The 24,491-nt window shown below is 42.3% G+C and overlaps 1 protein-coding gene across 1 annotated transcript; it reads left to right on the forward strand.

Moving 5' to 3' along the window:
* The first annotated feature begins 1,352 nt into the window (after nt 1–1,352).
* C3H1orf198 (chromosome 3 C1orf198 homolog) lies at nt 1,353–22,728 on the forward strand. Its single transcript, XM_066545650.1, has 4 exons — nt 1,353–1,741; nt 9,071–9,121; nt 17,851–18,402; nt 20,286–22,728. The coding sequence occupies exons 1-4, from the start codon at nt 1,394–1,396 to the stop codon at nt 20,340–20,342; spliced, it is 1,008 nt and encodes a 335-aa protein (XP_066401747.1). The 5' UTR covers nt 1,353–1,393; the 3' UTR covers nt 20,343–22,728.
* The last annotated feature ends 1,763 nt before the right edge of the window (nt 22,729–24,491 follow it).

The following is a 24,491-nucleotide window of genomic DNA, read 5'->3' on the forward strand; positions in this document are numbered from 1 at the left end:
ACCTCTTATGAGAGTGTGTGTGTGTGTGTGTGTGTGTGTTTCAAAGGCTTCTTTCTCTGGGCGTGAGGCAGATGACTAAGAAGGAAAGCGAGCTCAAGTGCTCTCAAACAAGTTTAACAAACAAAACAGGATTATATAACTGGGCTGGTATGTGATGACTTGGGGAACTGTAATTACCTCCAAAGAACCAAGTATGTGGAGAAATCTAATTATCATTTTCCATCCTCTTCTGTGTGTCATCCTAGACAGCTGGTCTAGCGATACCATTTGAACTCTTAAACGGGAACATTATTGTATTGCAGCCCCAGTCATTTATCTATTAAGAATGATACTAAAGAAAGCAGACTGAGGGAAAAAAATAGGCTAAGCAATGAAAACCCATTAATCTGAGCCTCAGTATTTGTGCTACTTTGAAATATATTTTGAAGATAATAAAAATTCCCTGTAACTACCTAGGCCAAAAGTCAAAATAGATTTAGTCTCACATAAATCTTCTGACATAGTTGCCTATCTTAGGTAAGCTTGATTTTTTCGTTGTTGTTGTTTGTTTATTTTGTGGAAAGGAGCTATGCTTCCTCCACCCCACCCCAGGAGACTGGTCATCTTTTGGGAATTTGTGTGTGGGACCTCAGTGAATCTTTTGCCAAAATAAGGACTTGTTACTGGAAACTAGCATTTGTACAGCAAAGGAAGAGACCAGAAAACCTAATTATTTCAGCCTTTAGAAATCTGTTTTACCAATGTAACTAATGCCAACTGCATAGACTTGTTACACTGAGACTGCAGCTGTACTATCAAATTAATGCAGAGGCTTCGGACCATCTTGCACCCTAGCCCGTGGAGTTGGACAGAAGCACCTGTGCCAGGCATCCTCTCTCTTCTGACAGCAGCTGCTGGACCTTCTATCGTGTTAAGAAACACGTACGACTTATTTAGGAGCGAGGAAAGGCAGGTTCTTGGGCACTGTGCTCCTCTGCCAGCTGAGGCAAGTCCCTTCCTGGTGCTCCTGGCCCGGCAGCGTGGGAATACTACAGCTTACCTCCTCGGCAACGGGGGAAAGGCTGGGGGAGACGAGCGCTGCCGGGCAGGAGCTCTTGAGGGCGGCGGGGCGCGCTCAGCCCCACGTTATCGGCGGTACCGAGACCGAAGCAAGGCCGGGAGGCGGCGTCCCCGCTTCCCTGCGGCGGGAGCAAGGCCGGCTCCGTGCGGCGGGAGCGGGCGGCGCCGCGGGCAGGGCGTGCGGGGGGCGGGCAGCGCGGGGCGGCGGCCGCCCGGCTTTATAGGGAGCGAGGGAGGCGGCGTCTGCGGGAGGGGAGCGGAGGAGGCGGTTCTCTTCCCGGTGCCATCCCCAATCCCGCCGTGCGAGTGCGGGGCTGGCGGCGGCGGGGTGGCCATGGCCTCCATGGCGGCGGCGATCGCCGCTTCCCGCACGGCGGTGATGAACGGGAACCGGCCGCTGGACGAGCGGGAGCGCAAGCGGTTCAGCTACTTCTCCTCGCTGAGCCCCATGGCGCGCAAGATCATGGCGGAGAAGGAGCGGATCCGCGAGCGCTACGGGCCCGAGTGGGAGCGGCTGCCGCCCCGGCAGCAGGACGAGATCATCGACAAGTGCCTGGTGGAGCCGCACGTCCAGGCCCGCTACGCCGCGCACCGCGGCACCACCCGCCCTCCCGCGCCGCCCGCCTCCTACCCCAGCCTGCGCCTCAACACCGGGCAGAAGGTGGTGCGCTTCGGAGACGAGGTACCGGCCGCGGGGAAAGGGAAAGGGGAAGGGGCGCCGGGGGTCCGGGCGGGAGCGGCGCTGCCCAGCCCCGGCACGGGCGGGGCGCGGCGGCCGCCACCTCTCCGAGCTGCGGTGCCGCCGGGCTGGGCTGGCCGGGGTCGCGGGCGTTCCGCGCCGTCGGCAGCCGGGCGAGTCGCCCCGGTGATGAGCTGGGTTCCTTTCCCCGCTGCCTGGCTGTGCGGGAGGGCGGGATGTTCGCCGCCCGTAAAGGCAGGGAAGGCGCCGGCAGCGATAGCGCTGAAGTGGGTTTTGCAGAAAGACTTGGACGGTCTCAGTTCCCCCGACGGCGGGGCATGGCGCTGGACATAGTCTCTTGCTGAGAATGGGCTGTAGGGAATGTTTACACTGAATTAAATCTCTTCCTTTTCGTTTCTAGTTTTAGACACGGTTAAAAATACAACGCTGAAAACATTCCAGCTCTTGGCATGTTTGACACCTTAAAAAAAATGCAGCCTGTTCCATGTCACATGCCAGGAAAAACAAGGGTGTGGAAAGATAGATGGCAAAAAGTATGGATTTTGAACCTTCTGACAGCCATCTATCCAATGGTGAAGCATGGCAGTCCTTCTGGAAATCCACTGTAAAAGAGTACCCGGTCTGGAGCAGTGGGTCCTGTTACCGAGTTGAGCCCTTGAAGAGGAAGGTCTAACAATGCTTGAAGCAACCTGACAGTACTCTTCGGATACTGTGTCTCTTATTCAGTGTATTGATTCCCTTTGTTTTCTATTCTTTTACATTTCTATTCTATTGTTTTATTCTCGTATGATTACAGAGCCGGTTCCTTTCACTATCACCATATAATAACTTTAAGTGACCTGTTGTTAGTTATGTGGCTTCTACCAGAAAAAGAAAAAAATCTGCTTCTCCATTTGTAATCATCAATCCAATTTAAAGAGAGCAGTGCTACTTTTAGGCTCCTCTCCAATATCCCTTGCAATGGGATTTCTAAGAAGCATGTGGGGCACACTGATCCTGGGCATCATGGTTCCCAACCAGCTTTGTGCCAGGAGACTGCTGCCTGTGTTTCCCCTGTCAGGAAAGTGTGATGCTGTGCTGCACACACATCATATCTAAAGCTAGAGAGCACAGGATGTAGCTCATGTATGTCTAGTTCATGATATCCAAAATTCTAGATAAATATTTGATAGTAATTGCCAAAAAGAGGTGTAGAAGAAGGACACAAGACAACAAATTTGGTTGCGCAAACAACCTTTGAAAAGAAACTTAAATCTGAAGTTAGTAGTGAAAGAATTTAAAGAGTGTGGAAAATAAATATGTTCAGTTTTCCCAGCCTTGGAGAGCTCAGCTGTGCTTTCTGCTTTGAATTATGTGAATCTGGAAGGAAAACAAGCATGTTTGTAGGCTGTTGTGCTGCACTGTATGGAAATAATAATTTCCTAAACATCTAGAGAGTCCATCTGAAACTGGGCAAATAGTTTTCTTTCCCCTCTTCTCCCCAAATACAGTTACAATATGCATAATGTTAATGCTTCTGTAGCCATTAACCAAAGAAGGCAAGGTTCCTCCAAATACTTGATACAAAGTGTTTAATTTTGGAAGCATCTGCCTCAATTGACTTCCTCTTTGACTTCTAAGCAGAAGTTAATATAAATTGTTTCTCTGAAGAAAAGAGATTCCACTCATTTTGGCATTCGCCATTTCCATTTTAGTTCTTCCAACTGTACTACTGAGCCTTGGAGCCTTTCCTGGCTCTTCATCTGATAGCTTCCTCTCTCCTGGCTCCCTTGCTGGCATTCGACCTGATTGCTGGATGTCTGCCCTGGCTGACAAATTGTCCCTCCTCGTCCTGCTGCGGCAGAGCCAGCGCCGTGCCGGTCCCTCGCCGGTTCGGTTCCGCTTCCCGCGCTGGCCAGCGCTTGGCCTGCAGAGCTCTGCTGTCCGTGTGTCCTGCTCAGGGAGCTGTGCCCCTGCTGCCTGGGTGGTTCCCAGCTGCTGCATGCACTGTGGGCACCCAGCCCTCGCTCAGGACTATTGGATTGGTCCTGGCTGCTCTCCCTGCCTATTGTGTAGGGTATCCTAAGGCAAGGAAACGGAGGGTAGCCCACATGCCTCAGAATCACTTGTGGATGCTGCAGTGCTTTCAGTGAGAGTGTTTTGTCCTGATGATGTTCTTGCTGATACACCTGGTCCAAAAGTTTCATGTTTCCAGCCACAGCTCATCTTCCCTTTTAACTGATGTTGAAATCTGTAGTGATCTACCTGGGCTTGCTTAAGCACAGAAATCTGATCTCTCTGACCTCATGTTCTTTGGAAGACGTGGTAGAAAGCAAACCAAGGATGAATACTGAAGATACTGATTTGCTGGTCCGGGTCTCTCACTGTTTCAGTCCCATTTTCATGCCTATGACCATTATGATAAGGTGGTCCAGAGGACATATGTAGTGGTCTTGTATTTCTGGACAGTTGCTTCCCTCTTTCTCACCCCCACCATTTCCTCTATATTTCTTCTAACACCAAATTTATCTCCTGAACTTGTGGCCCAGGACTGTAAGTTCTCAAACTATGAACATCTCTTACATTTTCAAAACATCTTTGACTATGTTGGCTGTGTGGGAAGGGTGTTACAGAAAATAGACGCGCAGTAACAGGACCGTGGCATCCTGTAGCCATGATCTAGTCATTTTATAATGCTAGAGCCCTGCAGCACCATATGGGACTCTTAGAAAAATGCCTGGAGTCACTGCTCCTTCCCTTCCATCTTATCCTCATTGCAGCATCACCAGTCATGGAGCTGGTAGCAGAAGCCCTGCAGGCACTGTGAGCACAGTTTCAAAAGAGAATTAGGCTAACAGGGGCATTTCACACCCAGTGAAATAAGTTTTGTCCTGTTTGCTGAAGATTGACTTGCTATCATTGCACATGAGCCCAGCACAGGAGGCTATTTGTTGCTTCACCATAATTTTCTGTGTCTAGACAGCCCAGACCTCCTGACCAAGGGCTTTTGGATGCTGCAACAGAGCTTCCCCTTTCCAACAAGCCCTCAATTGCTGGCATTATTCCATTTATAATTTCTCCATTTTCATTCTAATGCCGATAGTGGTAGAAATGGAGATTAAATGAGCAGGGAAAGATCTGGAAATACAAGCTGAGATTGAGCATGAATGTAATATAGATGGATTATTTTTTAAATATGCTGTAAACGATGAGGGGAATAGGAGGAAAACCAGCAGTATTGAGAGGCTACCACCCTTTGCACACTGTAGTGGCCAGCCTTTGATAATGCAGCTGGTTTGGTGTCAGTTGATGCCACTGGGTTCTCTCTGGTTCAGTAAAAGATAATTTAGATATTCAGTTTACAGCAACAGTTTACAGTAAGAACTTCTCACTGTTCTCTTAATGCCATCCCTCTTTATCCACAAGCATGTGATGTAGACATGGAATCAAGGTCTAATTTTTCCTTTGGTTTTTAGGTTTTTCTTTGAATGCATATTAAGTATTTGAGCAGTAAAAGAGTTGGATGTGAAAGAATTAACTTTTCGTTGGAAAAAATGCCATATGCTTTAGGAAGTGATAAACATTTTATGTGGAGGAAAGACAGGTGAGAGAGTTTGGTTAGTTTCATTCATTGTGTTTTAAGAGGGAGCTTGACTTACCTGCCTTCAGGCAGAGATGCTATTTGTTTTGCTTAGCCTTAAGAACTTTGGCACCAAACAAAGAATCAACCCTTTACCTACTTAAAATTGCTTTAAAGCAACAAATAAGCAATATAGCAAAAACTTTTAAGTTTGGCCTGTTAGAGATTTGTGCTTTTTAAACACCCAAAAATGAAAGGCAGCATTTGAGTGCAGTAAAACCTCAGTAACCAGCAAGTCCTGTTCTAATAACACTTCTGAGAAGCATTTATTGGTGGGTTTGTGTCTTGCCCAGCTACTGTCAGCTGTGCTGAACAATGCTCATGTCAGATACACAGGCACACTTCTACCAGTGCCTTCCATTTTGAAATTCAGATGTTGTTTTCCAGCAAGCTGCCTACATATAGCAAATGTAATTTGTGGTTATTTTTTATGTATTTTGCAGCTGCTTGTTGAAGTCAAGTGTATGACCAGATTTTTGCCTCTTTCTCACTAGTCTTTTTCAGTTTTGAAATACGTTGCATGAGGCCCCATTTCTTACAAATAGGTTCTTTTTTTTAACCCTGGTGAACAAAAGTTTATTTATTTGCCTTCTTGCTGGAAGAAGGCATTGTTGTGTGCCGAAAACAAAAGCTGATCAGATATGAATTTTTTTCTAATCTATGTTGATGATAAATGGCCTTGAATCCTTTTTCCCTAGAATTTCCAGTCATAATTCTCTTTTGTTACTATTGAAACAGTTGATTCTTTTGCTCCCAGTTTCTTCAAGCATGTAAGAACTTGTTTATTCTACAAAAAACCTAAATTACTTTTCATATTTGGTTGGTGATAAAGATTAATCAGGCAGTCTAGATAGCAGAACATGGTTCAACAGTATTCTGTCTTTTCACTTGGTCCTCTGCATGTTCTCTGTGTGAAGACACATGAGGTGGAGGCCACAAACTTCCTTCCCTGCCCTGACAAAGGGCAGAACTTGTCGACTGTCTCCTTCATCCTAGCCCCAAGTACACTTCAAATAACCACAGACATCAATTGCTTGAAGGTTTGTATCCTCCAGCCATGTCTTATCCTATTTTATTCTTTGCTATATCCCACAGAACATCTTTTGAATGTGGACAGAGCTCCTCAGAGTTTCTGGCTCTGAGGAGGGATGAGTTGTGCAGCCCAAGAAACAATGAGCCATCATTTAAGTAAAAAAAATTAAAATGATCCTTTTTTTTTAGAGAGTTGCTGCCCAACAAGGGTCTACTACTTCCATCTTATATAATCTGTGAAACTCTTAGATTCTATCTCTGACCAGAACTTCTGACAGCTGTTACCAAAATTAATTCATTCCAGGAACTTTTTGCTTGCCAATGCCTGAGGTTGAGGTTACAAGTTGCGGTGCCAACAAGGACAATGATGCTTGAGGAGACATCAGCTTCTGTGGAGTGGGAGGCTGACTTGCTGTGTCCTGCAGGGAATGATGTATCCTGCTGCATGACAGCCTCATACCTTCACTCTGCCTTGCCCATGCTGCTTTTCCATCCCTCTGTGGTCCTCAGGGCTCGCTCTCAGCAGCGGTGTCACGGCTGAGTTCGGGGTGTGCAGGATGTGTTGGGTGAAGAGCTGTCCCTGCCAGTGCTGTCTTCTCTTGCCTCAAATACAGCAAAATAAAGAACTGGATGTCTCGGATCCAGCACGAGGATGGCTTACTGCCAAGTTTAAAACTGATCCCTGGCTGGTTTGCTTGTCCTATAAATGGCAAGAAGACAGAGCTTCCTTTAAACTCTTTAGATAAAACCCAGTGGCACTTATGCCTATGCATCTGGAGCTTTAAGGTGCTGTGACTGCATGTAGCAGTGTTACAGTGTTCTCTGGACTTCAGTTCTGTCCTTTACTGCTGTGGTTGAAGTCAAGCCCTGATTTATCCTGACCCCATGCAGACAGAAGTGTTCTAGTCCTGCTTGTGTGTGATGCTCAATGCAATGGTTAGGTTCTCCCATCTCTCTTCCCTTCTGGGCCATGATTCCTCTCTCATGCATGCTTCAGAAACGATGAACTCCAGTCGTTCAGAAATGAGCAACTCCATTTCAGAGGCAAAGGACATTGTCCTAGAAGGAATTTGAAATAATTAGACACACCTGCTGTGAGGTATCACACATTGAGTGGTGTGGCATTCCCATGCAGACAGCAGCACACCACAGTGCAAATGCTGATAGATACTAAAAAGCAGACTTCTGCTCCTTTTTTCTTTTAAATGTTAAAACATCTGAGAATCTGTTTCCTGGATTGAGAGAACCTGAATTACATTTGTGTTCTTGGCAAAAGTGTCCTACACCAAATTTCCTTTTGGCCACAATATGTGATTGAGAAGAGCCCAGGCCTCTCCTCTTAGATGAGCTCTACCAGGCCAGTTCTTTTTAAGAGCGTGGGATCACCCTCATATATACCACAAATACCTTGCTGCTAGAAACTCTGTATTTCACAGATGAGTAATAGTTGGAGTATGCCATGTTTTTATGTTTAGGAGATAGTTTTAGATACTTCTAATCATGATCTCATAGCTCTAGGCCAAAAAATCTGCCTACAGTGAAATAAGAGAGGGCAGATCAGGAGAATGTTATCAGATGTCTGAGAAATATATTCCTAGAAAGGCAGAGACCAGGAATAAGAAGAAAAAAGCAACCACAGTGAAATGTGGGGTTCCTGTGTTGTGTTAAAACATGGTTGAGTTCTGCTATTCTCTGAACAGCAGGAGTGTGAAAATCCTTCATGGTTACTCCTGGCCTTTCCCTTTCCATAAGGTGCTCCCAATCCTGTTCTTTCCCTGGTGTGCTGCTGTGTCCACCTGCTCATTGTGGAGGGTGCAGCTCTACCTGTGGCACTATCCAATGTACCAGTGAGTCCCAGCCATGACTAGGAATAGAAATGCAATCATGTTGTTGTAATTCTTCAACATATATGAACAACAATCATTTTTCAAATTATTTTCCACCCTTTCTTTTTTCAGTGTGGGCTGCATGTATTTCTGGAGGGCATGCCTTGTATGAAGAAATTGTTTAAATTTCTCCATTTGGGATAATTTTCAGAAATGCAGCATCTTCAAATAGTGGATTTGAGATTTGGTGCTGTGGGTGCTGTGTGGCTCCTTCACCACCTCTGAACATTTATTTCAGAGTGCCCTCACTGCCATGGTGCAATGATGTGTCCTCTTGGGGCTGGATACAGCTGTGCCTTGGCCACACAGCTGTTTCACTACCCCATGACTGCCTGGCCGTGCTCGTGCTCTTTGGTCTGCCAAAGGGAGGAAATGGGACTTGATTTCCCTGAATCCCCTTCTTCTTTTGTTGTTTCTGTCCCTGGGTGTTGCTAGTGGCTACCAAAGAAACACCTAGTAGAAGACTGGAAATATAATACAATTTAAAGCTGTTTGTGGAGAAACCATTTCAGGAGATTGAGACCAGGCTAAACCTTCATATATTTTGTAGATTAAATTGGTATAGTATTGATAACCTTCCCTTTAGAGGACCTGCTTTCAGTCAGTCTTAAAATGTAATCAGTGCCATCTTTAAGTAGTGCTTTCACTTTTTAGTCAGTTCTGTAGCAGTGGTTGTTATAGTTCCAGCAGTGTAACATAATGTCATCTGTGTGATGCTTCTGAGAAGATGAAGCTACTCTTCTGGTTTTTAGTCATTCTTCAATTTTATTTCAGGACATAACTTGGCAAGATGAACACTCAGCTCCGTTCTCCTGGGAAACGAAGGTAATTAAACAGCTTTTTTTTTTTTTTTAATGTTGCTTTGTCATTTTATACTATTCCTACTGCATTTATTGTCTTCATTTTGTTACTTGATAGATTATTGTCACCCTATTCTATGCAAGCGGTATAAAGTGACCATGCTGCAAATCAAACAGGACTGGTATGCTTTGATTTACATCAGGAGACACTCAAAATGTACTTCATGAACTAACGTTCTGGCTTTGAGTGCAGATGTAAAACCAATTCATTGCAATTTTATTTTTTGTTGCAAGCTTTTTAATCAACTTTCCACGTTTAGTAAGACCCTTGTCTTAGATACTGTATGAGCATAGCTGCATTTCACTTGTAAGTCAGGAGTAAAGTAGCTAGAAGATGGTGTGAGAAATGTGCAGGTATCTCATAACTTCACTGGATTCTTTCTGAAAGCCTGTCTAGTACTTCCTCTTTTTATTATGAACTAGAATGTTATCTTAGGACAAATGTAGTGAAACTGTTAACCTGGGGCCATGCTAGAAGCTCTATGTTATTTCCTATTCAAAAGGTTCCTTAAAAAACCCCATATTTTTCTGTGGTGAGTTGGTTTGGGGTTTCTTTTACACCTTACTTTATCTCTGGTATTTTGTTAAAGCATTATTTATGATGGGATTCTCATATGGCTAACACGGAACCAGAGTTCTCCATTTTTTCTGAGCCTGTAGTGTGAGAAAACACAGTTGTGCCATATGTGTGGTGGGAAATCAAGTTTAGTTCTTCTTGTTGGAAAAATTCTGGGAGCAAAACCACAGCTCATTGTCTTTCTCAACTGGGTATGGCAGGCATGTTAATTTAATCACACATTTCAGACTTAGTGTTTTCTGCCCTATCTGCCAGAGAAGGCTGCTACTGCCCTGTTTCCTGGTTCCTTTTTTTTTTCTTTGCCCTTGAACTATGTAGGTAATCATGGATGACCTTATGAATATAATCTCAGCCTAATGCAGAGTAATTATTTGGAAATGCCAGTGAATACTAAATTAATCCAGTTGACCTGAGACTTAGCCCTCCCTGCTCAAGGTCACTGCCTGTAGCTGCACCCCATCTGTGCTTTGCAGAAGCTGATTAACCTATAACTTGACGTGACTCCTGGGTCCTGGCAGCCTGCAGTGCTGCAGTTTCAGAGAAGCCAATGCCAGTCTTCACTTGCCTTAAAATCCCTTAAAAGCTGTCATGAGGAACCAGTGGAGGATTTTCTGTGTTTCCCTCTTTCCCCTCTCCCTCCTTGCTGACCAGAAATAAAAGCTGTGCCACAGCTGTGGGCTAAAAAGTTGCATGATCTTTTTCTTTAGCAAAAGTCTAGAGAATACATTTTATCTGGATTTATGGGGTGTGGTTTGGTTGGTTCCTGTGGATTCTTCCTTTTGGTTTTTCCCCAGTGTATCAATCTTTCAACCAAATCCTTCCACTGCTGACTCTTCCTTTTCAGAAGTGGAGATCTTGCTTTGTGCTTATTCTTTGATCTTCCCTAACTTTTATGAGGTAATACTGGGAGGCAATTTTTAATGAGGTACCAGCTGAGGAAAACGTAGCCTTACTCAAGTGGTGCCATGTGAGGAAGCCTGAATGAGCTGTTCAAGAAGGTTGCTGTGTGGTAATGCATTGTTCAATGTCCTGTGAGCCAAACCTGATCCCACTGTTATTTAAGGCTGTCAGGCTCTTTCCATTCCATGAGCTCTCCCCAGGATGGGTTGTTTTTTCCACAATACTCTTCTCCCTGATCTCCCTTTAATGCAGAGCTTTTTGTTTGGTTTGGGTTTTTAGCATGTTATTGCCTAAATGTGCACGAATATGCTCTGGCTCACCCAAGGAAGGGAACGTGGTTTTGCAGAGCAGAAGAAAGTAGAGCTGTAAATCAGTAAAACCAATAGGATTTTTTTATTTTTTTTAAACACTGAGACAGAAAAATAAAGCAGCAAAATGAGTATTTTCTGTAACTAACATGAGGGAAACTGTGAGGGGGTAGTGAGAAGTGTAGAGAAGAGGGGAGGGCATGTATTCTCCCAGGCTGAAGGCTCTCAGCTGTAACAGTGATGCCAGTGGGCATTCTAGTTGATAAGGTATGGACAAATTTTTCTCACTGTAGCTAGTGCCATGGATTCCCTACTTGCATGGCAGTCAAACTTACCCAGAGAACAGTGTACTGAGTTACTGTCATTCTGTTCAGAACATTGTTGAAGGGCCTGGTGACTTCACTTGTGTCCCAAGTAAACTTTCTGTATTCTCATTTTAAACACAAATGTGAGATAGGGCTGCAGCCGTTCATATCACAACAAACACTTGCCTGAATATCTCCACTATTTTTAGATGAGTATTTCTTGTCTCACCTTTTTATTTTTAAATCCTCACACAAGGCAAACAAAGTAGAGCTACAGTGTAAATTGCCGAGTTAGCTGTTAGACAGCATTTAAAATAATATTTTTAGTAGATAATGATAACACTTCTCAGAAGGAAAACTTGGGAAGCAGTAAGTTCTCTTGGCACTGCAAAAGGGCTGACATTTTAAAACTAAAGATTGAATTGGAGGGAGTGATTTGGTTCATGGGTGGAGCCCTCATGGACATAACATGTCTTGAAATGTGGGTTACATTTTTAACTGGAGCTCTACCCAGGTTTATGAATTCAGGGCATTTTATTTATGGCTTCAGGTTTACCTGAGATGAAAGATGACATTTTGGCTGAGTTTAGCCTTTGAGGTTTCTTGGTTTGTTTGAAGTAAAAATTCAGTGAAACTCAGCACAGACCTCAAGATATAAATGGAAAACAAGAATCATGCCTGAACTTGGAAGTAAAATTTCTCTGCAACTCTTCCTGAACTCAGAACTTTATGGATTTTGTGATTTCAGATTTGGGCAGGGGCAGGGGAGGACTTAATTAATTTAGTAATGGGCAGAAAATATTTCAGTTTGCCACCTCAGTTAACACACGGAATGCACTGAGCAGCATGGGAATAAATTGCAATTGACTTCTAATTCATGGTATTAATGAAAATTTACACATATATATCTAATATAATATTATTAGTATTAATTATAATTAGTATTAATAGTGGTATTAATTTTCTTGATACACGTAGAACAGTTGCCGATTCTCTTCTGTTTTCAACAGGCCTTCAGGTATTTGTTGAAAAGAGAGGCCTCTGAGGTGTGTTTAAAATAAACAAACAAACAAAAAAAAAAAAAAAAGGGAAAATGAAGAAGTGACAGGCTTCAATCCCTTCAATAATCTGGTTGCTGCCTCCCTGTCTGAATTCCCTAATTATATTGCTATAGAAGTGATCTAATCCCAGCAATGATTTGGGGAGAAAACAGCTATATCCCACTTGTAATAAACATGCTTTATTAAATAATAAAGCACGTTGTAATAAACATGCTTTACCAACTGCTTCCTTTGTTTAAAATTGAGGCAGTCTTCAGTATCCTTCTTTCTACAAGCCCTAGTTGGTGTTTTGTTTTAAATAGGAACACAGTGGCAGAAGAGAATTTTTTCCTTCCTTCCTTAGCAGCATGATATTATAATTGTTTGTTACAAGCTATAATTTGGTGTGATTATTTTTACCAAGCTGGCGTAAATGGCAGCACTTCCTTGGAAGGAGAGTGATCCCTGAGCTTTTGAGATTAGCCTTCCCTTTTTGATTTAGACTATGTATGTTTAAAACACAGTGCTGTAAAACAACTGTTCTTGAGCAAAAAAACCTCCACCAAACCCAACCTGTGGTAATAGAAGCTGTGTTCAAGGTCTATTTTAGTCTGTATGGCCAAGTGTAGGGATTCAGTTACCTGCATCAGTCTTTGTTGGTTTTGAGCATAAAACCAGGCACTGTCAGTACAAGCTTGCTCAAGCTAGCCAGAAACAGTGGCTGGCTGGATTCAGTTCATATCTGCAGAGTACAGAATGGAATTTCTTCCAAAGGTCCATACTATATAACATTGCCATTGACTTCTGTATGGACTAAAATTACTTAGATTGGTTTTGAGTGCTTTGCTCTATTTTTTGCTCTTGCAATTTGCCTCTGCTGACCTAAGGTTTTCTTTCTGACTCTGAAAAGATCCTGAAAACACCCACGGTGTGTGCAGGAAACAAAGCAAAAAATGCAGCTGCTTTGAGCTCCATATTTATTTTGGTTTTGTCCATTCAGCAAAGCAAAGTCATCTTCTAAATCTTTTAAAATTGGCTTTCTTACCTCTGCATTTATCAGGCTATGCTTAAAACAAGTTGCTTTGACAGTGTTTCTGTAGTCTTTGTCTCAACAATTTGGATTTTTCAGCCTGCCAAGCAAAACAATTTGTTTTGGCTGTATTTGTGTGACTGCTTAGTAAAATACTACACATTCCTGATGAGTGAATAAGAAGCTTTAAAAGTTCCTGGATTCTTTGTGGTCATCTTGTTTTTAATATGTACTTATGAACTGAGACCTGATTTCATACAGTGTAATTAAATCATGACATTCTCAGTGTCCCTGGTGCCTCTCTTTCAGCATACATTGTTTCCCATGAGTATATACAGCCACTGTTGCAATTCAGTGGATTATTGCTGCCTTGAGACTGAAGTTTGGTCTAAATTCTTTAATCCAGTAAATAAAATTCCTAAATACCTTCATATGGTCTTTTTAAGGAAAGATGGACATACAGCCTCCTAAAACCTGCAATTTATAATATTATTTATATTTATGATCCAGAAAAATTATCAAGACAGGACACCCTTTATTTAAAGCCTTGCAGTGGTTTGGGACCAGAGGGATAAGACTGAAAAGAACACAGGCTTCTAGATTTGCTTTACCTCAAAATACTTCTTTGTGCATGCTTTCACATGCACTCTCTACCCCCTCTCTCTTAATGTGTTGAGAAAGACTTGCTCATGCAATATCTTGAAAATACTATTGCTGTTAATAGCTTTTATTTGAATTCCAATAATTTCTAGAAATTACAGTTGGGACTGTACTAGTCTGTCTGTAAACTCTTGAGACTTTCTGGGCAGAACAATTCCCAGAAATACCATTTGGACAGATGGTAGGAAAAAGAAAATATTTTTATTTTATTCCTCAGATGGGGATTTATACATACAGGAACTGCAGCTCGTGCAAAGTAATACAAAATCAATGAAAGCAGTGGGGAACTGAAACCCTCTCTCTAGAATCCCAAACTGTGCCTGAAAGACAATTCCCTTTTGACCATGAAATCACACCCCACTGTTCAGTGTTTGCCTCCCCAGGGTGGCAGCTGGTGGAGTGCCACAAGTGCAGTTCTGCTTCTGAGCCCTGCATGGGCAGGTGCAGCTCACAGCAGCTCTGCCCAAACCTTTACAGGTGAGCTGCTGCCCTGAGTTTGGCTGGGGCCAGGAGAGATGTGCATCAAGATATTCCCGTGGCTGGCAAACCTAAAGGAAAAGGGCATTTTTTGGGAGGGAGGGAGGGAGGGGGAGGTTGCTGTCTTTTAAATATAGTTTCCTTCCTTCTCCTGCTGACGCAACCAATTGCCAATTTGCAATCTGATATAAGAAATTGAGAGCAGAACTCTAATTAAAATCACATTTGTAGGGTCTAGTGACTCATTAGAGTGTACAGTACTACTCATTACTTAGATATCAGCATAGGGTGTTTCACACATGGGCCTTTTCTATCTCTGTGAAATTATCTTCCTACTTAGGCTGCTGCTCTGTTGTTTGTTTTTTCCTTGCGGGGGAGGGTGTTTTATTGCCAATTTTTTGACTGGAAAGATATTGCCTATTAATCATTTTCTTTCATCAGCTACATTTCTTAGGGGTTTAGATGTGTTAAATAACCTCAGAAGTCTAAGAGAAGCATTACATATTTCAGGGAAAACAGAATACCTTGTGACTGGTCCACAGAAGGTCTTGGCTTCTGGAATTAAATGCTAGAAGCAGAATTATCCCTGTGACCTCTCAGAGCTGTATTTACATCATGCTGAGACACAGTGCTTTCAGAACCTGTCGGGATAGTCTTGTCTTCTCTGCCTTCCTTGTGGGAGAACGAAAACTCCTGAAGTATTTTCATTGGGATTATTCTGTGTCAGGCTATGAGCTGTTTGATCTCCAGAGCATTCTGTGAGACAGATATGCAATCTCAAGTGTCAGGTGGTCCTGTCTTCTGAAATGGGTGCACCCTGTGGTCTCTGCACAAAAGGGCAGAGAGGACATCCTCTCCAGAGCATGCAGCCACGAGCAGGTTGGAAAGGCACTGAAGTTGGAAAGGCATTGCCTGAGGTGCTGCTGCAGTGCCAGGCTCTTCTCTATGCTAGGAGTGATGTGCCACTTCCAAGCCACATCTCTGAGTTGGATATTTTGCCCCACAAAAAGAACATTAAATATCACTACAGTCAGTGGCTTTAGCTCCACAATCTGAGAACTTCTCAGAAGGCCTGGCTCAGCTTGTCTGGCTAGCTGCTCCTGAAATGCAGAGCCATCTTGTTGGTTTACTCTTTTCCTAATTTTTATTTGAACAGACCCATACTTGCCTTCCATGGGTGTTTTTTCTGGATTTTATTTCCAACGCTGCCCTGGTGGACCTGGGGGCTGTGATGGCTGCTCTGCACTCCGGGCACTGATCTTCCCTCTCCCTTGGGCTGGGGGGTGAAGGAATCATTCTACTGAAAGTGACTGCTGCTGTGGTGGCCTTTAGCTACTGTCATCCCCAGTGGGAGCCCCAGGACAGGCTGTTCAGAAGACAGCAGACTGCTGCAGGACAAAAAGTAGCGCTGTTTTAATTCCTACATGACTTAAGTCTTCTAAGATGGATTTTTTTTTTTAACCTGTCTTTGATTTTTAGAATCTGCCTTTTGTTTTTTCTCTTGGCTACTGGGGAATTGCAGGTCTATTTGATATTGTGTTGTGTGTTTTTTAAGCTGGGATTTTATCAGTTCCAAAGTCTTAAAGCATCTTAACTTCAGGGTGGTAAATCACTATTCAGTAGTACTGCCAAATGAGCTTAGGGAAATAAATCCCTATATTTTAATATAGAGAATGGCAGTCACTGTAAATAATCCTCAACACCATTGCATCTATGGTTTGTTTATGCAAAATTTATCTGTGAATAAATATCCTGCTCTTAATTTTACGTCATGGCTTGTTTAAAAAAAATAAATCAGAGCACTGAGGTTTTTCTCCATAGTTTTTTTGCAGGCAGGGTGGGGTGTTGAGTTGTTTGGTAAGACTTGTGTGTATCCTTGCCCTCACCTTATTCTAGCTGAGCTATAATTACTTGGAGCTTGTTTATGTTCTGCATCTTTTGATAGCACAGTATATTCTTCATGAGAACACGGAGCTTGGTGCTCTCTTGCCTACAGCCTTGGAAAAATGATGCATCTAATTCTTTAGAAAGGTCAGATCTAAGTCCATGAATCAAATTATGTGTAGTCAGCTGCTGACTGTTTAAAAAAAATTGTTTTATAAATAATCAGTTGCTGGTTTAACAGTTGTTCTTTGATGAGAAGTTCTGAATATTAACTACCAGGCTTGTGAGTCCTGCTAGATCTAGAGCCCCTTTGAACTTCACATGCACAATAATGTAGGACTGAAGATCAAACACTTCAGTGAAAATGATATGCAACTAGGACTTGTTTTAGACTGAAGCCCATAGATGCTATTGCAGTTTTATTTGGGAAAGGCTGGGCAATAGAGTAGAATGGTGAAAAAACATCACAAATTTGTAATGAACTTCTAAAGTGTCTTTCAACCATTTATAGCAAAGGCTACAAGTCCTCTTGAGTTTTTTTCAAACCCAATCAGGCCCATGATGACAACAACACAGCTTTAACAGTAAAGGCTTTTTTTTTTCCCTTGCATTATTTGTCCCTTTTTACAAACACAAATCTGTGTATTAGGTTGTTCTTTCCTGGCACATATGCTTACATGTTTCTCAGAGGGTAATAAGGCTTAACTTTTATTAGCCTGAAGAGTGTCTAACTAGTTGAGAATCATTTTACTGAGGTGGTGGTAAGTAAAGCAAACATTTGGAAGTACTGCTCACTTTTCTGTGACTTGTAAGATTTATTTCATGCATTAACTGTGGTCACTTGCTTCCTTGGCCCAGTGTTACCTCTCAGAAGTGGGTACAGCTATTTCAGCACTGCAAGTGAAAACAAACCAGGGCTCAGGAATAGGTGAAGAATGGTCCTGCTGGAGTTATTTCTCTTCCTTTAGAGGGGCATTAGAATTATAAAACTATTTACCTATGCATACCTATTACATCTAATCCTTTATCTTGGAAGCAGATGGACCCGTAACCAGCTATTTCAAAGACTGTAATGGAAAATTGTCTTTTGAGCTACACTCTGAAGCTTTTTTGCTTAAAATTTTCATGTAAAACATCTCTGACTTTCAAAATGCATCTGCAGCTGTTGTAATGTTTTAGTGCTGCTATTCTAATGTTTCAGTGCTGTGCATGCTGTGCACTGCTGCCTTAGATGGCACTGAGTAACTCCAATACAATTCCTTTCTCTGTCTCCTCTGCAGCAGGTCTGGGACTTTTATGTTTGCTTGCAGTTCAGACTTTTAAAAATCATTATTTTTATGAAACTACAAAGATAGACATTTATGGAGGAATTAAGTTAGCTTTGCTGTGGTATTTGTTGTCTGAGAGCTGTCTTGGAGTGGGCTGAGGTGTTATCCATGTGCACCAGGGTCAGAAAGTCAAAACTGTATCTGTGTGAAGCTCTATGAAATGCTGTTTTTCTGTCCCTGAACAGAGTCAGATGGAGTTCAGCGTTGCATCTCTCTCCATACAAGAGCAAGGTGGTGCCCAGCTGCAGAACGAGCAGAGGCAGCCTGCTAAAGCAGCACCCGGTGTCCAGGTCCCTAAATCTTCTCAGGCCAGTAAGCCCCCTGGCTCTGAGGGCTTGATAGCACCCAGGAAGGAAGAGGAGTCATCCTTCTGGAAGATAAACGCAGAGCGCTCCAAGTTTGAAGGAGACAAGTCTGAGTTCCAGTCCCTGACCCCCAGCCAGATCAAGTCCATGGAGAAAGGAGAGAAGCCCCTTCCCTCTTTTTACAGACAAGAGTCTGCTCCAAAGGAGATGACCAAAGCTGAGAAGCCCAGCATAACTAAAGCAGAGAAGTCTGCCGCCCCCAGCACTCCTTCTGTGTCTCTTGAGTGGGAGAAACCTCGACCTACTCAGCTCCCTACTAGTTCTCTAGATGACTTCTTTCTTCCTGATCCACCACAGGATCTGGCATCTTCTAGGACAAACAAGGAAGATACTGATGGTACTATACTTACAGACCCACAAATGCCTGGACAGGTGAGTACTGCTATGCCCACTGCCTTTATATTTAAGAACTGTACAGCACATTAAAATCTGGCAAGGCCACTGGAAGGTTAGGGACTCCAAAAATCACTAAGCCATTGCTCAGTTTGATGGCTTTTTTGTCTTTCAAATGTGAAGAAGTCTATTTAATCTGTTATTTAACAGTCTGTTTGACGTGTTAACTTCAATTAAGTGCTTTTTAACACATAGGATAAAGGCACAATTTAAATCTAACACCCGAAATGCTGACAAGGCACCAAGTAGCTCATTGACAGCAACCTAGCAAGTTGCTGTATCACATAAAAGAGGTTGTGGGGTTTGGGGGTTTTATTTGCAAAAGCAAAACACTTAATGGAAAGAATAAGCCTTTTAACTTGAAAAGTAGGTGAACTAGGGTCTAGCATACTTTTTTGGTACACACAACATAGTGGTGAATGGTGAACTGGTTCTCAACTGTTCCAAGCAGTAGCCTGACAGCCACTTCCCAGTGCTTTGTCCCAGGCAGCTGTGCTGCTTTCAAATGTGTTTTCTCTTAAAGTCCAAAATAGAAATAGAATGAGCTTCCAGAATTAGCCTTTTCAATGTTTTTTTTAATGAAAAAACCCAAACAACCCACCAACAAAAAATAACCTTAAGCAGCTCAATAGCCAATTGAAGCTATTTTAAAAAGCAGATGCTGAGCTGTGAGAAAAGAAAGGAAACAGCAGGATATGATACAGGGAGGGGAAAAAAAGAAAGAGATCAAAAGCTTGAAAACTGTGAAGTAGAGAAGAGGAGTGGTACTTCAAGCAGAGCTGTGCAGTTCTGTTTGAAATCTGTGGCATCGCTCTGGCAATAGCCTGACACATTGCTGTACACCTTCAGCACTTGACACAGCTTTTTCTGTTTTCTCAACTTTGTTCAAATTCCAAATGAGATGATGTAAAGTCAGAAAGATGCAGGGTGAGGTAACTGGTTGCAAGAGAAGTGCACTTAGGAGAGTGGCAGCGCTTAGGAGAGAACCATACTTAAGCCACCTGAAGTATTTGAAGCCCTTTGTTTAGTTATCATTTTCTCAAGCTGAGGGATAATGCTTCCTGAGCTGCCTAGCTACAATTTGTGAACATGGTTGTCCTTTAATTTGAGTTAAAGGCTTTATAATATTTTCTTACAAATTAACAGTTTCAGTTCCTTTGTGAATGTTTTCAAGATAACTGAGATTGTTTGAAAAACCTGTTTTTTCTCTCTGTGGAGAAACAACCCTCCCATGTGAAAATAGGAACAGCGGAGCAGACAACTTCATGTATTATAAGAATTTCTTCCTTTCTTCTTTTCTGGATTATCTTCCCTGTTCTGGGAAGCCGGGCTCTAGGAAGAGAATCCAGAGACTCTTCCTAAACATTAGAATCACCTTAAATGCCATGGCTAACCCTGCAGGAGTGAGTATGTTCTGGATAGAGTAGTAAATAACTTGTCATCAAAGTTTAATCTGTGTAGTTTTCTGCAAACAACTGACTCTAATTGCAACAGACAATCTGTTGAATTAATGATGCTTGCCTTCTGTGTTTGTTTCATTCTCTGTAATTCCCAATGTAGTCTGAAAAATTGATCTTCATTAATTTTTTCCATGAGGGAAAAAACCAAAACATTTTGCCTGCGGACCACAAGAATAATTTTATTTTTATCTGGAATTGTGTTTTTGGGCACTGTGAGTATTTTTCCATGTCATGTCTAGCAGTTTATGGTATAGGTACTTAGGTATCCTAGAGCATGGTAAAGACCTTGAAATATTGTCAGACATCATTTTAAACTTCAGTTATTAGATAGGCAGTCAAATGTTGAGTTTGCAATAACATAATTAACAACTAAATCTTATTTCCTTTTTTTTTACCTTGCAGACTAGTACAAGCAATGTTATCTTGAAGACTGGCTTTGATTTTCTAGACAACTGGTAAAAGATACTTCAAAACAGATCAAACCAATTTTGGGGAAGGAGTGGAACACCTTTCTCCCTGTATGTTAATTTACTAGCATTTGTGTCTTTTTCTAGAAGTAACTTTCAAACTCTTAAATGTTGCCTTTGTATAAACTTTTGTAATACCGTATGCGTTTTTGTTTTTTAAACAGTGATAGAAGTGTGGTTTCATTTGGATATTTTTTTAATATCTGTTAAAAGTTTTAGTAGCTACTGTATTGAGAGGATGGGAGAAGTTACTGTACACATGTTAAGGAAACACAAATGAGAGTCTCTGTATCCTAGAAATGGAACCTACAGGACCAGATTGCAGTTTTCAGTGGAAACCTTGCTAGCGTGGCTTGTAAGAAATAGTGTTGCACGTGCAGTGGTTCCAAGCATACTTCAGATAGCTAGCAAAAAACAGTATGAAAGGCAAGCATCCAGAATTGCATTGATTTGTAGATTTTTTTCCCTTTGAAAGTATCTTTTGTACCACTTACTGAAGACACTTTTTCTTCTGAAGAAGGCAAAGGCATTGCCAAAATGATGGATCAAAAAAAAGCACTGTGTTTGTACCCTTCAAATCTGCTAAAATAACTTAAGAGTTTTAGAAAAATGACCCGGGGAAATGGTGTTTCTGGTGTTTGAATTGAAGGCTTGGGGGTGGGTAGAAGAGAGTGGGACAACACCTAATGAAGTGGAGAAATTCTTCAGGGAACACAATTTCACTGCCTCCTTACTAGAGCATAACTCTTCATAATACTAGTGCTGGAACTACAGCACTGAGAATTTCTGGAGTGTAGATTACCTTTGTCTCAGTAAACCACTATGTTTATGGGAGGTCACAGCAGTGTGAGGCTTTTTTGTTTTTTAAGCAGCTTATCGTCTCAAGGACTCATTAACTTTGGTGCTTTTTCCTCCTTGTGGGTTCATCCTCTTTAGTATTCAACATCTGGCTTACATTTATTCCTAAGGTGCAGAGAGGCATCTCAAGGTGGCCCTTGGCAGTGTTGCCTCCAGTTCTGCTTTTGAATGATCTTTGGTGTTTAAAATGTAGAGAGCAAGAGTAGCTGTCGTTTGGATCTGTTGTCTCTGAAATGCAGCATGATTTACACCCTGATTCTCACTGTGTTTACCTCACCTTGAAGCCTTAATTCCCCCACGCACAGCCAGTGACTGGTCTGCTCCAATGCCAAAGGTTTGACTTTTCCCTTTACCTCAGCAATAGTCCCATAGCATTTGTTTGGGGTAGAAGGCAAAACACAGGGCTCTAATGGGTCCTAGCCAAGGCTGTAAGAAGGTCACCATCTCCTAAGCCATAGTTGTGCTAGGCTTCTCATGGATTAGCACTTGACATTTGGTTCAATGCCAGGGGCAGTTAAATGTGCAGAATTGGATGCAGCAGGATTTTTTCTGCTTGTTACAGGAAGAGTTTGCAATGTCCTGGAAGAATCCTTGCCTCTAATTGGTGTGCTGCTTGCTCTGAACAAGCAGAGTGTGCTGATAGAGCATTAAAATTTACTTGTTGGACAAGGAAAATGCTGTAAGCATATCCCCCCTTTTCTTGCCCCCACACCCCACCAAAAGAACGCAAAAAAACCCCAAAACACCAAGGCCAAAACCTCCACTTTTTCTAGTGTTTTCTAAAAAGGTTCCTTAGCTAAATGGAAAGATCACCACAGAGTAAAAGTCATTGTATAGCATACTCTTATTTATAGGCTTCTGAAAGCTTTTTTACATTCTTCCTGAGATGTACAAACTCTTGTAGTTGTGGATGTTATCTCTGCATTCAGCAGTTCAGAAAATATTTGTTGTTACCATCCTGGATTTGTCCGCTGTTTTTTTCTTTTGTAGCATTTGCTACAAGCATCCAGAGTTAATGCAGCTTCGAAGAACTTTACCACAGATTCTTTAGGTGTATTATTGACATCGACCTGCACCTTCCTTTTAAACCTAATAAATGTTAATCTTGGGGTTTACAGTTACCAGTGAATCTGATTTTCTGTACATTCAGCTGCTGAAAATCCAAAATGAAGATGCACATTCTAATCTTATTCTGATTTGGGGAGATCTGAAAACAAAAGTCTCCTACTGTCAAGGAGGGTTACTTTAAATCTCTGGTAATACCTTAAAGCTTCTTAGGGAAGAACTGGGGCTGCCTGTCTCTTCCATCAGCTAACTCGACCCTAATACACATTGGGACCAGCTGGTAGAACATGCTGCAGAACTTTTTACTTATCCTGGTAGGTTTTTCCTGTGCTTTGACAAGAGTTGATGCTCCTTCTTTCTTGAATATGTTTTTATTAAACATTCTTACAAAAACAAAATTGTATTTGGTCACATTTTATATTAACAATGTTTTAATAAAGTCACTTTAAATAGAACTGTCAAGGTTTTTGTGCTGCTTTGTTATGTTGTCCTTGATACTCTGCTTTCCTTGGTGCCATTGGAGTTGTTTGGGGCATCTTGAATCTGCCTGAGAGACAGCCAGGAATGATTTGATTCAGAATTTAGAAACCAAATTTTTTATATCGGGGGAAAAAAAATCAACACACTTCAGCTGTTTTTTCAAGCCTTTCAGTGAATCTGCTTGGGGAGGTATCCTTGCTTTATCATGTGATCTGACAGCTGGGGGCAGGATGAGATTTGGGAAGACTAAAATCTATTTGTACTTCATTGTAATAGACTTAAACCTAACACACACACTCTCCCACCAGTGTCTCCAGGTAATCCAAAGCAGTGTCTGGATCATTATTGCAGAAGCAATTTGAAAACTGCATGTTGTGGTTTAGCCCCAGCTGTCAATGAAACACCACACAGCTGTTCCTTCACTTCACCCAAGCAGGATGGGGGAGAGAATGGGTTATGTGTGGGCTTAAAAAGCATCTCACAAAAAGGAAGGTGCTAGCAGAGGCCACGGGGTAGTCTCACTGCCTGCCTTTTGTGATGTGCAGCAAGTTCCCAAAGTGTAAGAGAATCAAATGTGCAACCACAGATAGATTTTCTTCTGCATGCTCACATCTACTTCTTCCAGAAATGTATTTGGAAAAACAATTTGGTTTGTACTTGGGCTGGATTTCCAGCAGCTAAAAAGGCATTTGAAGAAGAATTTGGTTTGGAAAGATTCCACAGCCAACTAAGGGTGGTATTCCAACTATATTTAGGACCTGGCCTACACATAATTTGCTTCAATCTTGTCTACGCTTCCTCTCAACTTTTAAAAGTTCTCTACTAAAGGCAAATCCACAGCATCTGGGCACTGTCTCAGCACAAGGAGCCAGCAGGTCTGATGCATGAGTGAGGACTTGTAAGGGCAGAGTAGAAAAGATGCTGTGGCTGAAGAATGGTGATTGACTGATTGATTGACTGATTGATTTACTGGTGACTTTGGTGGTATTTGCTGAGGTTGGGACAACCTTTGAGGTCATGGTTGTGGGTGCTGGTGCAGCACCCAGCAGGCAGAGTCCTGCTGATCACTCAACAACTGCATTCCCCAAAGAGCTTGCAAATCATGTCCCTGGGAGACAAACCCAGCTTTCTAAGCATTATTTACTGACAGACCCCTGGGCTTTGCTGTCCAAGTTTGCCCATCACCCTCTTGAATCAGTATGTTACTGTATATTACTGTGAGATCAAAACCATAATGTGGTGACCAGTGACAGGGCCTGAGGGAATGGCCTGAAGTTGTGTCAGGGGAAGTTTAGGTTGGATATTAGAAAAAAGTTCTTCACCCAGAGGGTGGCTGGGCACATGGCTGTGAAACTTGGACCTTATGCAGGATCAAGATACAGGGCTAAATGCCCTTGGCAAGTCAGGATTCAACTGGGATGCCAACAAATCAAAAAACATTTAGCTGCCCTGAAAATAGCTTACTGTAGTTTTCCTATAATGCTTGTCTCCAAAACGAACAAGGGAATGAAAAAGAAAATAAAATGCATGGGGGATGGAAAGAGAATTCTGTGCTTTTTGGCCAGTTTGACTTCAGTGACCAAACAGAGGTTTACACAAGGGCCTGACCTGAGTCCTGGCTTCTCTTCTTACCAAAAATGTCAAGTGCCAGTGACCCTGAAGTTCAATGGGTCATTTGTCTCCTAAGTTTGTCCTCTGAAGTCCAATAACCAGAGTTGAAGGCAGTGTTTGAAAATCT

This window comes from Molothrus aeneus, chromosome 3 (assembly GCF_037042795.1).
Source record: "Molothrus aeneus isolate 106 chromosome 3, BPBGC_Maene_1.0, whole genome shotgun sequence".
NCBI lineage: Eukaryota > Metazoa > Chordata > Aves > Passeriformes > Icteridae > Molothrus > Molothrus aeneus.